At 37.2% G+C, this 17265-nt stretch overlaps 1 protein-coding gene across 1 annotated transcript; it reads right to left on the reverse strand.

Annotated features, from left to right (window-relative positions):
* Positions 1-5521: 5521 nt before the first annotated feature.
* On the reverse strand, positions 5522-13684 carry PLEKHA3 (pleckstrin homology domain containing A3). The gene is made up of 7 exons (XM_009646028.2): positions 13572-13684; positions 11999-12154; positions 11274-11410; positions 10119-10283; positions 8900-8943; positions 8246-8364; positions 5522-6592 (listed from the first exon to the last, which is right to left on the reverse strand). Exons 1-7 carry the CDS (start codon positions 13591-13593, stop codon positions 6468-6470), a joined length of 768 nt encoding a protein of 255 aa, XP_009644323.2. The 5' UTR covers positions 13594-13684; the 3' UTR covers positions 5522-6467.
* Between the last annotated feature and the right edge of the window lie 3581 nt (positions 13685-17265).

Consider the following 17265-nt stretch of genomic DNA (forward strand, 5'->3'; position numbering starts at 1 on the left):
TTATTATCCCGCTGTTAAGCAAATTCCCAGGCCTTCCACTACACCCTCTATCAGTAAATTGCTAATCTCTCTTAAGAGCTGGTCTCTGCTGAAAGTGGTTAAAAAACAGCCTCCAGAAACCTGGCTATTGTCTCCTTTTTTTGGCAGCTGCAACTGACCCTAATTGCCTGGACCTACAAGTTCTCACCTCCCATGGGTGATTAAAGGCCCATGCCCCATCAGTTCTTCATCCCTCATATCAGCTGACAAATCTATAGGAGCAAAGCCTGTCTTTACATTCCTGGCAGGAAGGCTCACAAATTCCATGCCTGCACATCATAATTATGGTTATCTATGGGAAAAGGAGTATCAAGGTCAAAGGAGCAACTCTGCTTCTAGGATTCACTCTGGTCAGTAGAAAAAGCTTGAGAGCAAATACGCTCACAGCAATGCAACACTGCTTCAGGGGCTGTAAAATTCTCTTAAGTGGAGCAGGAACATTCATTACCAATACTATGACTCCCAGTGTACTACTACTACTACAAAAAGCTCAAGTTCACCAGAAGTAGTAAAGCAGGTAGTTATGTTTAAAAACCCATTCCAAAAAGACTCACTACAGAAACAGACTTTTTTTTTTTTTTTTAAGTTTCCTATAAACCTATATACCATCAACCACTAGCTATCCAAATGACGCAGGAGCACTAATAAATGGGGCTGAAACAAGGACTAAAGTACAATAAGGATTTCAGAAGAGCTAAGTTTTGGGTCAGGACAAGATCCGGACTTTTTCATGTGATGGAACCAGGGACACTTAGAAACAATCATAGAGATGGAAGAGCTTAAGAATGCATGGAATTTCTTCCTTAGGGAGGAAAGTAAAAGAGAATAATAAAAATTATGTTAAAAAGGTCATTTATTTTAATTTTTAAAGCATTCAAAGAAAAAAAAACACCTCAAGAAAGCTCCTCAGTCTAATTCCATTAGATGTTTAAAAAACCCAATACAAGACAACAAAAATACACAGGTGCAGTCTTGTTGAACCAACAACTGACTTGTGTACACAGGCACGTAATAAAATTAACACTAAAAATACACTAGTCAGTTGTCTCAGCACAAAGTAATAGGGACAGACAGCATCTGCAGATTTAAGCATGCACTCTTCTCCACAAACGCTACTGGAAAGTCAGTCCTCCCTGGCCCCTCCCGAGTCCAGGCACATTTACTTGACCAAGAGGAAAGCACGCTGGTGTGGCAGTGTAAGCAAGTTCACTCCTCCTGTACCTCTCTGGCCCAACTCTGCACAGCGCTTAAGCAAGCACACCTAACTTTAAGCAGATGAGCCAGTCACATGCCTAAAAATAGGATTTAAAGTACTTACAGGCTTTGCTGAAGCACAGTTTTAAGAGAACTTTACATGCCAACCTGCTGAGCCAGTGTTTTTTCAAAAGACTGCTAAGCAAACGCTAATAAAGAGTGACACCAACAGAGTCACAACCTAAAGCTTCAATATTCAGTTTCATAGAACACATCCCTTTGCAGTAACATTTTTTGAGACAATAGATTAAGCAGTCTCTGGATAAAAAAATAAAACATAACACAAACATCAAATGACCAGTATTTCAAATTACTTGCTTATTATATTAGGAATTTTAACTGTACAAACTGATGTTTGCTCTCTTTAAAGATAAAATCTATTGCACTACAGGACCAAGTTCAGAAAAATATCCTACCACTGGTATGTGTGTGAAGGCATTTGGACTTCTTGTTTCCTGGGTCCTGATGCATAAGGAAAACTTTTTAGCAAAGCTCCATGAACCATTGTATAGATTCTGCTATACGGCTATACATTCTCTACTAACATTTTACATTTGGCAGCCTGAGAAAAATAACTGTGATGGTGGCTAGCCATAATAACACTTAAAGAGATCAGTTTTGCCACTAGCAGATAAGAATCCCTAGTCTTAACATTGCATTCCATTTTTCCATCATCTCCAGTTTCATCAACATTTCCCTTCAAGGGGAGGACATTACTTGAAGAGAACACAAAAACCTCACTTCTCTGATAAAATATTAAAACTGAATCTTCTCTGGTTGGGTTTTTTTCCCCCCTTTTTGAAGATGATGATAATGTTCTAGAGTTTACATTAAAAAAAAAAAATCACAATACTTAATGTCTATTAAAAAACCCAAGGCATAACACAGTTAAAAAAAAAAAAAAAAAATCCGTCATTCACACGCTGGAACATGCCATAGCACTAACAGCAGCGGTACAAAGGAGAAAGGATGACAGAGAAATAAGTACTCTGACATAGCAGAAAATGACAGCCAGAGTGTAGAAAAGTAAGTCAGACCCACGTAAGGTAATTATGGCTCCGCTTCTGCCACTGTAACCCAAACTTTGTGGAAAATGCCTAGGCAGCCTACAGAATGCACTGAGAAAGGGAAGATACAGAAGCAGCCAAGGCAGTATTTATCACAAGAGAACAAGAAACACAGGGGAAAAGAGGAGGCACTCTTAAATCCTACCCCTTGACAGAATTTAAAGTATTACCTTTGACATCTATGATTTACAGTCTTGGAGATGCCTGTTTACCCTCTCCTTTGAAAAAGACAAAGGAGGCCCATCTTTTTTTTTTTTTTTTCTTTTTTAAACACATCCATAAGATACACTTGTGCTCTCACCTTTAGCCTCCTCTCCCATATGCATGCTGGTTAGAACAGTCAGGATAGGCTATGGGAGCACCTGTGTATGTTGGTGCATAACTAGCAGTGATTATCAATAGTGTCCTGCCATGAAGAAGGCAGCACCAGACAGCAGAGCTGGGAAACAATCCGACTACTTTCTTACAGTACTTGTCTGCCAAACAACATTCTGGATTGTTCATCCAAACTTAACAAATATCAAACTGCTAAGTAAATTAGATTCCTAAATGACACCTTCTAATCACTACCACACATACAGAGTGGGAAAAGCAGAGGTAAAGCATTACTTTTAGCATGTTTTAAAGTGCAGGCCCTTACTCTACCTTGTTCACGTTAGCATTACACATCCTTTGCAAAATAGCGAAGCACTGGTCACCCTGCTGTACAGGCAGAGGAATGCCTAGTTTCCGAATCTTAGTTTGCTTAAGTTAGCAGCTAAGGGGCCAAGTACTTCCAAGACTGTGGCAATTCTAAGGATGTACATACACAGTTAATAGTCATGTTGGGAGCTTTACAAGTGAAATAAAAATCTATGTGGTCCTTTGGACTTCAGTGTTAAAGAGCAGAGATTTTTCAGGATCACAACAGTGGATTTGGGCACCCAGGTTCTACATAAATCCTCTTTAAGCAGTAACGTTCTTGTCTAGATCTAGATCTGAAACTCTTTGGTTCAGCCCTCAAAGTAGTCAGTAAAGAAAAGCCCATAACAGGCAGGTTTTACATTAACTCTTTTAAAGCAGGATAATGAGGAACATCTGAAAAATATTTTTTTCAAACACAGCCATTTCATTCAGGTATTAAAAAGTTATTAACTTACACCAGCAGGAACAACAGCTACAATATAATACTTAAATTGATGGTGGCATAACAAGCAAAACTCAAGTTTATAGTTTGTGAAAATAACCTTAACACAAATAGCTGAGAGTTCAATTTTTAAATCAAGTACTTTTTTTTTTTTTAACGTAGAAGCAGCCTCTAAAGTATTCCTATCCCAAAGATTGCTTTCTCTGGGCTTAAAAAAAAAAATTTTTTTTTTTTTTTAGAAAAATCAAGCTGACTTACTATACACTAAGTGGAATGAATTACAAACATTAATTTTTGGAAGTTCAAAGCCCCTGAATGCTGCAATCTGAGTATTCATGCATCTCCAAATCACTGAGTGCTTGATCATTAATTCTTTATAGTACAAGCTGGTAAGCCATTTAAGCACATACCATTTCTAATTATCTGATGTTAGACACTTCAGAGCTATAACTCAGTAAGTAGAAGTTATAACTTTTCACCTAAAAGAATATAAGCATACTTCATATATAAGTGATAAATACTATTTGAAAAATTGGTTTCAGATCGAGCTCTTCAGAATCAATGAAGATCAGAACTGGAAGTACTAATTACACATCCTGTGTTGAGGTTCAGCTCCCATTCTTCACCAGAAAGAATAATGATATAATTAGGAGCATCCAGATTTTCTTTTTAGTCTTACTATACATGGATCATTGCGATTCACCCAGCTAAGTATCATTTTCAGAAATGACTTCTTAGCTCTAGACGCCAGAAGATTATTATATGATGGCATACCATCTTCACTGATTTCATTGAAATACATTCTATGATTTTTGCTATGAAGTTTGGCACAGGTATATATAAAAAGGCTTATTTAACTTTAGCAGGAACATATTACATATATACAAAGCAACCATTCCAGTTTTAGTGACATGGACAAACCCAAAACATAGCTGAAGTAATTATATGCAATTTTCTGCTTGAATCTAATCATTACAACTTTTGTCTAAACAATCTTATCTGTGGCAGTATTTACAATTATTATTTAGTACTACATGCACTGATCAGTCTCAGACTTTTTTTGCACAATGTGGAGTCCAAACTATTTTCTCCGTAGGAGTTGAAAGCCAGAAAAACATTTGGTAATGTAACATATACTTAACACTGTACAAGCTGGCAGAAACCTCAGTGAAATTTCAAAAAGCAGCTCTAAGACAGCATATAACTCCAGACAACACTCTCATTGCAATATGTAGTTTACTTCTCTGAACATCTTTTTTAATACTTATTTTTACAATTGTCATAAGTGTCATACAGAATACATTAAAGCAAACATTCAGAAAAAAATGTACAAGCATGTGTGTGGCTGATACGCATATGCAAATGCTAGTTGCAGGAAAACTGACAGAACTGAGCACAAAGGACAGCTCTGAGCTGGTATCCACAAATAACTTTACGTGTACTAGCCATTCCATTCCATTTGACATAACAGCTTATAAACTGCTATTTTATATATGGCCAACAGCTCATATGTATTTCCTCAATGTTTGGACCTATTTTGATTTAGAAAAACCAACATTCCAGAAATTTTTAAGGAAAGCTTCCATTCCCATCTGTCGTTTACAGCCTGCTTCAAAACACCAAATTATACACAAAAAGGAAGACTAGTTAAACCAAATTAAACAAGATGTGATTATAAAAACAGATTTTGGTATGTGCTCAAGTGCAAAAAACCCTGTACATTTATTTAACAATTGTGTAAATCAAGAACAGTAAGTGGCTTCCTTAAAGTGCTCTACAGCTAAGACTTTACAGACCAAGCTTATTCCTAAATGAATACCCCCAAAATCCACAAAAGCCTACAATGCTAACACTAACAACCTTACGGACCAAGGTGCTAGTAGGCACTGTTATACTATATTACTCATTAATTATTAAGAGAGTTAGACTCTTACCTCACTTACACATAATGCAAACTTACACTGATGTAACTGAGAGCAGAATCCCTCTCCTGGTACATACCATCCTCAAATGATATAAAGGAGTTGCAAAAACAGCAGCTCCCTTTTGTATAAATATGTCATAAATAAAATATGTATAGGTACAAATATTCATTACAACAGCAGCTTAATGGTCTAGTATTTCAGCTCTTGCTTCTATAGTTGCTAAAAACACATCTTATGTGAGTAGCGGAAATCTTAACAGTGCTTTAGCTACTTGTGATGCCACACACCCCAGAAACAATTCATGCACATTTTGATGCCTGTAGTAGATCTTCAGAAGTGAAAGTAGGTAGAAATTTTTGATGCAAAAAAGAATAAATAAATAAAAATTATTAAATATCCAATGTTTGGTACAAATGCTTCATATTAAGTTATTTTTATACATTTGTTTAGAAAAATACACTAAATATTTCTACTTTCATTGGCTAAAAATAAGGACCAGATTATGTATATCCTTATGTTTTAAAAGAAGGCAATGTCAATTACCATCAAGCTGCTAGAGTACACCCATTAGTGCCCATTCCTACAGCCCTTACACAGGCAAAAAAGCCATTGCAGGGCTAATCACAGCTCCTGGTGGATGGCCTGGTACAAATAACCAAGAGGCCCATGGCACAAGTTGCATTTTCTCAAAAAAAACCCAAACAAACAAAAAACCCCCAACTTTTTGCTAAAGTTTATACATTAGTAAACCTGCAGGGTATAAGTCAGACCTTTGCACTTTTTAAAAAGAGCTACATTTACAAATGTGGATGCTTATCTGTTAAGCCATCATTTGTTCCAAAAAATGCACATTCAAACTGTGAAATATTAGGAAAATACTCTTGCAAATAAACTATATAAAGATAAAATATACTTCAAAGATAGTTTTTAATGTTATTCTATAAAGTGCAGAGAAATCCTTCTAAAAAGGGAAATGACTACTTCCTATCACAACAGTATAATTACAGCAGCTTTTGCATAGCATTATTTATAGAAAATTGAATACTTTCAGTTTCTTCAAGAAGAAAAGGATGAAATAGTCTCTTCCAGTTCAGATCTTTCCTTTGATACTGATCTATTTTCTTCAGGAATGGTTGATACCAGATCTCCATTGACAGCACTTCTAGAACAGTGAGCAGATCCTATGAAGATACCAAGAAGTATTTAATTTTCAACCCCCAAAAACTCATCCAATCTGTCAGTTATTCTATTTGCTGACTTTCCTATCCATAAGCAATCAGTAGCATAATTACTCTGGACTTTTCCTGGAAGATTTCAATCAATATCATGCCCAAGGATGATGGATACAAAGAACATTCAGCTAGTATAAATCAAGTTTGGTTTTTGGAAGGGGGGTTGGGGGAGTGGTTGGGGTTGGGTTTTTTTTAATGTTGGTGGGGTTTTTGGAAGGGGGGAGTATTTTTTTTTTAGTGTTTCTTTTTGGTTTGGTGAGGTGTGACACCTGAACTTTTTTTTTCTTGAAGAACTGATGCATTGATGAGCATTTAATTAAAACATTTTCTATTAGTAAAATGAAATGGATGACTCACTGCAAGTTGGGTTTTGCTAGGCTACCTGACAAAGAAAGAACCAAGATAATCAAACAAAAAAACCAGAGAAACTGAGCTAGAAACTAAAACTACATAGCAAGGAAACAAAAAAGCCTGGTTTTAGCAGAAACACACAAGACAGACTCTTCTCAGCAGTCCTGAAATGAGTCAGACTGGGTAACCAACACCAGAAAGTCCAGATGGTAACAACAAAAGCCTTGCGTTACAGGAAGCTAGACCGATGTGCACCTACATTAGTGACGAGACACAGAATAGGATCTAAACTAAGTTTATTAGCTGGGGATACATGCTGGTATACCTATGCTGGTAGCAGATGAGTGAGGTGGAAGAGGTGGTAACCCTGCAACACATGAGCATCGGAGAACCAAGGAAATGGTGTGGATGTGCAAATACTTGCTTCATGATAGAATGTAAAGCAATAGTACCTCTGTGTGCTCACGCGGGTTTTCAGCAATGCACAGGCCTCAGGTTTTTTTCAATCCAAGTGAGGCACTAGGCACTCCAAAGGAAGCAAAACTAAACCAGAACTAGTCAAGTTAAAGTCTCCCTGAGAGGAGTTAGGATGGAGTCAAAAATGACAGCAAGATTCAAAAGGGAGGTCCACAGAAAAACTGGCTACTAACTCAGTAGGCCCATCTAATCAGGAGGGAATAATATTCTGATCATGACATCGTTTCATAATTTTGGGGTTGCTTTTATTTATTACTAGCAAGGCAGCACTCTTCCAGAACAGCGCTGTTCTCTACAGAAGGCAAGCAGTCACTGAAAAAAAAAAAAAATCTTTCTGCAACACACTGGGTGGAAATTATCCCCTGCCATTCACAGGGGTCACAGAAAGAAGAATTTGTTTTGTGAGAACAAGCAGGTGGCAAAGAACAGTACTCCACACCACTTAACCAGAACATCATTCATCTAAGGTTCTACTAGTACAAACATCCCTTTCCTGGTTATGTCTCTTAGCTTGCCAGTAGTCTCACTGATTTCAATACAACTACTCCAGCTGTAAAATTCTTCTCAATATGACTGAAAGCCAGCAAAACTTGGCCACATAACAAATCACACAAGTGCTTTGCTTTATAATATAGGAATCTTACAACCAAAACTTTGTGTAACTAAGAGAACTTTTTTCCTCATGCCAATATCAGCACAAGAACAGCTGCTGTAAACAGGGTAGTCAATTGTACAAAAAGATACAAAAGAAAATCAACCCTCTTCCAAACTTACTCTGAGAATCTTCAAAGGGAGCAGTATCACTGTAAGATTCTGTATCTGAGTATGTTCTTCTGCGCCGCTGCGAAAAACGGTGAAGGGATGAAATTGGTTCTTTTACAGAGTGATTATTCCTACAAAAGAAATGACATCTATTAATAAGCAAAACCTGTAACAACCCATACAAACTTAACATACTTTAAAATTATTTTGGTATTTAGATCAAACTGTTATTATCAACGTTTTTCACTAAACTAAAAATGGCACAGTCAACAGAACATTCTTAATTTTCACAACTATAAAACCTGAAAATGAAAACAAAAAATATAATATAATCTTTGCATGCAGAAGAAAATAATCTGAATCCAAAATACTGACCCCAAAAAAATGTTAGCATTCAAGCTCTATGTCTAATTTCATGAACTTGTCAGAATAAGTAATTTGCATAAAGTTTCTAGCATGAAGAAAAATTTATAGTGTACTAGACAGCAGCTGCATTATTTGCCACCAACACTGATAATCTGCACCCTTAGTTTTCAAAATTAGATCAATTTATGCTGTTCAATTTTTTTCTCCCAAGTGAACTATTCTTCTCACATTTTGATTTGCTAGCAAGTTCAGGGAGGTTTTTTGAGACATTAAAAAAAAAACAATGAAATAGAAAGTTACCTTTCTGAATAGCAAGGACTGGGGTGGCTAATGGAACGCTTCATCTAGGGGAAAAAAACAAAAAACAAACAAAAAACAAAGAACAAACCATACCAAAATGTCACAAGCTACTTATAAGAATAATATGCATAGCTACATTAATTTTTACTTTATTTACAGTCTCTACAAAGAGGGAGGGCAATTTTTTTTTAATTAAAAGCAACCATTCATAGTTAAAAATCTGATTTAACTATATGAAAACAGATGGATAGCCATCAATAGTAAAACTTTTAAACCACTCACACAGGAAACAGTTTACTACATAAAATACCACCTAGTTTCTATGGAATTCATTCTCTCTTGCTGCAAAGTTACTCACAGAGCCATTTGTTAATTGCTATAATGTAAAGAAATATCAAGACATGTTTCCTCTACCAAATGCCCACTTAAATTCCCCATTACGCAATAAAGCCACATCCTGCCTCTTGATTCCTTGTGGTTCTTCTGATATCACTGTCAAATCTCTATGCATATCAAAGAAAGTTATTAATTTAAATCAATAATGACCAGCTTTATAAGTAAACTGATTCAAGAAAAAGAGACAAGCGATCCAAGTGCAAAAAAAGGGATTCCCACAACAAAATCCCATGATACAGCTCAACTTGGAATCTATAAATATGATCAAGACGACATTTAAGATAATTCCACATACACTGTCCTTCTAAGGGAAATAATCAGTAGTGAAGAGTTATGAAAGTAACGTATGTACCATTATTTACCTTTCTGTTAAATAAGGGCATGTTAGATTAATACAAATATTTTGAATTATATACACTGAAAGATATGCTATCTTGCTGAAGTGCTTCAAGCCACAAGGCACTTATCTGTTTAAACAGGAGGCAAGGCTATGTAATTTTTAGTATCAGCGTATAGCTGGCATTCTAAAAAAACAAACAGTTGAACTGGGGAAAAGTTAAACCTCATTCATTTACGAGATACCTCATTACAGGGTCTTGACATATGCAATAAATTACTCTGACTATGTAAAGGCTAGCAAACAAAGACTGGGAATGGAAAATTATTGATTTATACTTAGGACCAGTACTGATCACAACAAAGTCAAGATTTCAACTGTTGACATCATAGCACATAGCAATAGCATAGTCTTCTGCCATTCTTCCCCCCATCCAACTAACAATATAACACTTAGAAAAAAAATAGTATTTCAAAATGTCTAAACCATTTGGACAGGTGATGGTGACACGGGAGAAACTAAGGGATCAGGGTGAGGCAGCTGGAACATTTCTGGCTTAAACTTGGCATTAGCAATCTTCACACATTCTTCAAGTGTTGTGATAAATGTATTACATGTGGCACTAAGCAAGGAAGAGGCTTCATTCATGTTCTGAAAATAAACGAAAGCACACGCATAAGCAAGGGAAGAAAAAAAAAAAAAAAAAAAAAAAAGATGCTACTACAACTCACCACCACTTCTACACACACACACACTAATTTCCCTCTTTACCGCTAAGAACTTCCATTTCCATTTTTATTTAATCAAACGTACACCTTCCAATAAGGTTTATGTAAGCAAACAAATGTGACAGCATTGTAATTTCTTTCTGACATCCGTTTTTCTTTAGGGCACCAGCCAACAATGCCGTAACATTTTTACTGCAAAGCTTGTCTCAGAGCAAGTATCAGAAGGTCATTCAGTGAAACAAATGAATTGCAGCAGCACGTGCTAACAGATTTATCACACCATTGCAAGGAGCCTGTAGGTCAGTTTCACCTTGCTGTAAATTGGCAACAATTTGCTGTGTTGTGACTAAGCCCTTGCTTTGCCCTAAGTGAACAATATTGTCCACACTCTGCTCAAGACTGTAAAGAATGTAGCAATTCATAATTTCCAGTACTAACTTCCATTCAAAAGCAGAAATACTAGAATAATTTTACTTGTGCATATCCAGAGAGACTTATCTACACTACAGGTTTCCAAGACCTGTAACGCTAGCGTTCACTAATAACGAAATGGAACACCCTCCTATACAAGGATGTAAAGAATGGACAAACAAGATTGTTTCAACTACTCTGCCCATAACACAGATGCGAAACAAGACAAATTCTTGCACAAGTCATGTGGCAGTTCTTCTGGCCTTTTAACCAAATGACTCAGTAACACAGTTGCTTCCTAATGCACGTTACAGTTAAGTCATCCAGGTACTTTATGCACATATAATCACTGTTAGTATTATTACATACACACAAGCGCTCAAAGTTGACCTCAGGTTAAATCTCCCAACATAAGGGAGATGAAAAAGGCATAAGATGTCAACAGAAACTTGAGGTGCATTATATAATTAGGTTCTCCAATGGCATTCTAGAAATCCTGTACCTCAATGCTGGGAGGAGAGCGAGTCTCATCATGGTGAACAAATTCTTGTATCGTATGAACTTGCTGCATTAAAAGATCACAGTAGAGACGAAGTTCAGACATTTTGGTTTTAAGAGATTCATTGGTCTCACTTATTTCTATAAAAAATAAAGGAAATATCAATTTATTGCTTATAATGTACACACACACTTTAATTTTCAAGCACTTTTCATTTAAATTTAAATATCCATATAAAAATTCACTTAAACTTTCACTTAATTTTGAGGAAAACTCGATTCTGCAATGAGTCAAGAACTGTACTCGAAGCAAACAATAGTTTGTAGAAAAAAAATTAGTAAATTTACACCCACCAGAGTGGCTGGAAATGGTTACATTAAAGCGATCCAAAAGAAAAAAATTATAGCAAAAATAATAGACAATAATAACTATAAAGATCAAAACAGCAGAAATGAAGTGGCTTCACAACAGCTACAAACAGTATGTTTGTTCTTGTAATGACAGTAAGTTGTTGGTATTTCAACTTCTTAATATAGAAGAGGTCAATGGAGGTGACCTCTAATTCGAACATCAAGAGGGAATTTACTACATAGATGACTACAAATAGTTACGATTTATATTTAAAGAGAATACACTGACTTTCTACCACAATATTTGCACTATCATTATCTGAAAACAAGTACTTGAAAAAGTGGTAAGATTGTATATACTCTAGGTAACATGCATACCTTTTTCTTTTTTTGTTCTGGTATCTGCTAAACAGGCCTTTGCACTCCCTAGTGCTACTAGCCACCTTTGCCTTTCGGCTGCATTAACTGCTTTCATGTAGAAATGCTGTTCCCCTGGGATGATTAGCTCCATTCTTGTGTTGTCTGTTGCATGAACTTATGACAAAGGAGAAAAAAAAAATTTTTGAAAAAAAACACCTCAACTCAGTAACGTTTATTAAATACTGATCAAATTATTTTAAAATGTTTATTACAATCCCATAGTAATACAGTAAGTCACAATGTACCACTGCTAAATAACAAAAAGCCCAAAGCTGCTCAACCCTTCTTCCCAGCACACCTTCAGGTCAACAGGTAGGGAGACGAGACACCAAACAGCAGCCAGACTCAAGTACAAGGGGGTTCCCTTTCTGCATTAAAAATATACTGCATATGAATCTGTAGTAACTGTTGCATTCCAAATCTGGTCTAAACATGGCACAATGAAGAGTTTTGCTGCAAGGACAAGTATTTACGGAGGACTAGGCTAAAAACTGAAATAATCGCCCTTCTAGACAAAACCTGGCTTCAGATCACAGAGCCCTAGAACCAAGAACTGAGTTGGACTTTGTTTACAGTCTATTATATTCAATACTACACCTTTAACTGAATACTCTGCTGAGTTTCATGTTATCAACCACAGCTCCTCCAGACTCACTCTCCACGGATGCAGGAGACCTCACCAAATCCAGACTTCAACTACTACCTTTCCTTTACCAAAAGAACAAGACAACAAGCAAAATGAACAACTGGAATGGCCAAAAATTGGATCTTCCACTTTACATCACTGATTTAATCTACACCAAGGAAAAAGTAACAAAAAAAGAGTTACCACATGAAAAATACTTGGTGGCCCATGTAAAAATAACAAGTCCCACATCACAAGCCGTCATCTGCAGGTATCCAGAAAGAGGTCACGAGTTGAAAGCAATGGAGAGGTAGACAATGCCTTGCTATTAGCCAAGGAGGTTGACCTACAGCTTAGAATACCGCTAAAGGCTAAACTCACAGTCTGACACAGTTGACTTACTAACTCTAATATACCCTTCACTTACGCATGTAGGCAGATGCTAACAGTGACAAGTAAAAATGACTCCGGAAAACAAAAGACTAAACATCTCTGGTTTATAAGGATCTCCCCTTTTGGGTCACTGCTGATGCTCTTCTGAAAAGCTAGCATTTATGAATCAGTTTCTTACCCCTAGTCATAAGAGGGACAAGCAGTAGAACTAAATAACCAGCCACAGTAACTTCAAGCGTAAGCCATGTGCTCACAACTATTTAAAACAAAAAAGGAATATATGGTTGGTTCAACACCTCAAAACAGAGCTCTAACTGTCAAACCCATTTTTCTTTGTCACCATTTCATAATTCACATTCATTACTATTTATGAACTATGAAGCAGTCACATTGGACTACAGATAAACAAAAATAGAGGAGGAAAACCTTGTGATGCAAAACGTGTGTCACATGATCTTTTCTTTTTTCCCTGGCAGCTAAAACTTCCTCAAGCAGTGATCTATTAACTCTTACCTTTTATTTCACACACAGCCATCTTTATACTTCCTTTGCTGCCTTTGCAAACATCATCCTGTGAATCATAGTATGACAATATCCCATTGTCTAAAACAAACCACCGAGGCTGCCAACCTAGAAAGATCAAAAACACAAAAAGGAAATTTTAGTCTAATTACTAAATTGCAAATCAAATTCAGCTCTTTGGCTGTTAAAACTTTTATCAAAAATGCAAACATTAAACTATTCATGTAACACACCAGGAAGTAAACAATCTGCACAGTCTGAAGACCACAGCCGCTCTATAACCAAACTATGGATATTTCTTTTTGGATGCAAGATCAGCGGTATTTCAGTTTTCACTACATTCCATTCTAGAGCAAAATTACATTTTAATTTAGTCACCAAGGAATCCTATTTTGAAGGTTGATAAATTACACACCTCTGAAGAACCATTCTCATTCAAGTATATTTTTCAGGTAAACTTTCCTAATATTGTAGGAACTTATTTGTAAGACACAAATAAATATCTGATGTCACAAACTGCTATGCTATGGTCTCCTTTGCCTACTGTATTTCAGTGAAAACTTCTAAATTTCACACTGAACTATTGACACACCATTTTCTCTGAAAGTAGCCCAGCTCCATCGCTCAACAACAATTTAATGTCAGGCATTCTGCGGGGAACTGAGACACAGCTTATACTCCTAGGTCTGTTTGTGAGGACAGCCTACACCGGCTCCTCTACTAAGGCTTTTGCCAGCTTTGCATTAGCAGATTTCTATAACAGTCTCTGACTTCGCTACACCTACAAAACAGAGCAGTTTATGCACAGATGCAAATACCTGTGAGAACTCTATGCAGCATTATACCACATTGTAAATTATTGTCATGGGCCCTCCTGGATTAAAGTATATTAACATTTTATGGTTTTTTTAATCTTTTTTTAACAGCTATTTTATAAAACTCAACACTCATTGGAATAGGTGCCCTAATTTCTAATGCCACTAAATGCAAACCATTTAGCCTAGTAAATCACTTCTGTTTCTAAAAATAACATAGAACTAAAATATTCCAGTAGAGCATAACAATTACACTGGCCCATTGCAGTCTGGGTCAGCTGTACAATAGGAGCAGATTATCCCTCTATTTTACAACTCAACACCAAACTTCAACTTCCTGCATGGCTTAGGGTTTGGAATGGCAATAACTGTGTGGCCAAGAACTCAATGTATTTAACAATATGATGGTGTGGTCCATAGCACTTAACAATTACCATTCCAACAGAGCAAGCTGCAGCCATCCAGCAGCAGTGTACTGTAACACAAGAGACTTGTGTACCAAACTTGAAAATCAGCTGAAGACTTCCTACTACGCACATTAAATCACTACAAGTCTTGACACTAATTCAAGAAGTGTAAGACCAGGCCCCATTACATCATGTCACAACTCCGTGATAAGGAAATAATAATGTGTAACTATTTCTTTTATTTACTAGCTATAATAGTAAGCATCTGTGCCTTTCAAAACACAGAGCAGTAGCTAATAAACAGATCCACTTTCAGATATAAAAACAGAATGAAAAAAAAAGTATAAACGTTGAGGGATACCAACTCCCACAGGAAATATTTCAAAAATTGCATGTGTACCTCACCACTTATACTCTAAGAATATGCAAACAGACATGAAATGACTGTACTGAAGACCCTGTCCTGTAAAATGCAGCTCAGAAATGCACTAATGTTTTTTTTTCCTGCTCCACAGTGTTGCAAAACATTGACTCTCTGCTGCCCTTATCTCCCAAGTGCATGCACAGGTGGTAAGTGAATGCCTGTCTCAGCAGTCCAATTCTGATAAAAAGGGACCCTACATGGATGATTACTCCAGCCGCACATTATGCTGGTATTGGAAAAAAACAGAAGCAAAGCATTTAAAAGACTCCAAGTGCCTCACGGAAGCAAGCTAAAGAACAAAAACACCTCTACTGATTTGAAATAGGGCAGTGTCCTATGTTTGACAAAAATATTTAACAAATTTGTACTTCACAACTTCTTAGATGCACACATATTATTTGAGGGAGGAAAAAAAATAAAGCTGTATTTCTAGTTTACTTTTAATGAAGGAGGAAACCGTATGCTTTCCACAATGCTTCAGCAAAAATAACAACCTCCTTTGCTGCTTGGCTTCTACCGTTAATGACAACAAGAACTACAACCCATTTCTGGCGACATAAGTAGACAGAGTAACACGAAAGTTCACAATAACATTTCAACACTTCACTAATATGATTACTTCTTTTTTTTGTTTTCAAGTTGCTGCCCTCCTATATTCCTGAAATTGTAGGGAATTCCTGACACACTAATTTTGAAATGCAAGAGGAGCAGATGCTCTCAGTTGGGCCAGCACACACGGAAGGAAGGGTTCTGCAGTTTGCTATTGTAGAGGGTTACTGACTTTTGGCAGAAGTTAGCTGCATGTTGATGTAACAGTCTAGTGTGTGTACAGCATCCACAGTTATTGTTGAACATTAACTTATTAAATAACAGACTTCAAATGGGAAGTTTGTATCACACACCACAAGGGCTCATTACCTTTTGCTACGGTAACATTTTTGGTCACGTAAGTGCAAGTGACAATTCCATTCTATTTCAAAAACAAACTGGTACTCCTTATTTCTTTCATAACCACAATTTTTCCTACACGTGTTTTCTCCACGCTTATTGCGAAGAAGTGGCAAAAATATCTTCTCTAGTATCTATTTAACTACAGTACAACTGTTCTCTTTCACCGCAAGGCCCATATATGCGGACACATATTTGCTCTGAAAAATGCAAGGTTATGCTCTGTAGACTTCAATTCACAGCAAGCGTGCACAATTCTTGAGACGTGGCCCATGTTTTATAAACCCTCAGGATTGAGTTTCACCCCACTCCACATTCAAAATCTGAATAGCTGAAGAATGAGAGACCAAAGAAGATTATTGCCAAAGCAGTCAGACACGAGGCCTGATTAAGCACGGTGTATGATCCAACACCGATATGCTCTGGTGGAACTGTTAGCCCTATTACAGCGTCAGAAGAGAAATCTGCTTCACCTTGACAATACCATCTACCCATTGCTATCTCCAGAGGAGGTGGCATCTCTGTTACAACAACAGAGGCAAACAACCCCAGAGCTTTGATAGCAGACGCAGGCATTTAGGGCATTTTTGTCTGCAGCACTTCTAAAAATACACATTGTGAATACTTCACCCAGAACTGAAGTTTTTATTTTTTTAAATCCGTTCCACAGGTTGGGATACAGGAGCACAGAATCAAAAAAATTACCATCCAAAAGCAAATTTTACAAGAGAACTAAGACTTACATTTAGCACTGAAAATTTAAAGATGCAAACGGTTCCTCAACTGCAAGCGAGGATACCCTGCAAGTTTGTAAGCTGCAAATTAAAGCTATTTCTGAGAGGGAAGAAGGGGAAACCCGGCGGCAGGGGCCGTTAGCATAAGACACTTGGGACGGCGCTCCCCTGCAGACTGATCCGTTACCAGCCCCTGACCGACTCGGCGAGGCGCAGCCCAGGTCTCCAGAGGTACTCAGCCACCCAGTTCCCGGTGGAAGGCGGCGGGAGCCGGGCACATCTTGGCTGCGAGGCTGTGGCGGCCGCGTTGGTGCCCCACGCCGCAGGGCCGCGAGGGAAGGGCGAAGGGGCTCGGCC

Source organism: Egretta garzetta, unplaced genomic scaffold (assembly GCF_000687185.1).
Source record: "Egretta garzetta isolate BGI_Z169 unplaced genomic scaffold, ASM68718v1 scaffold539, whole genome shotgun sequence".
Classification (NCBI taxonomy): Eukaryota; Metazoa; Chordata; class Aves; order Pelecaniformes; family Ardeidae; genus Egretta; species Egretta garzetta.

Excerpts from the sequence above, each read along its gene's own strand:
- PLEKHA3 (XM_009646028.2), bottom strand. The coding sequence starts at position 13,593 with ATGGCTGTGTGTGAAATAAAAG. Across the intron at positions 8,365-8,899 it reads AGTCCTTGCTATTCAGAAAG|GAATAATCACTCTGTAAAAG; the intron begins GTAACTTTCTAT and ends TTTCTTTTGTAG. Across the intron at positions 6,593-8,245 it reads TCCCTTTGAAGATTCTCAGA|GATCTGCTCACTGTTCTAGA; the intron begins GTAAGTTTGGAA and ends GTATCTTCATAG.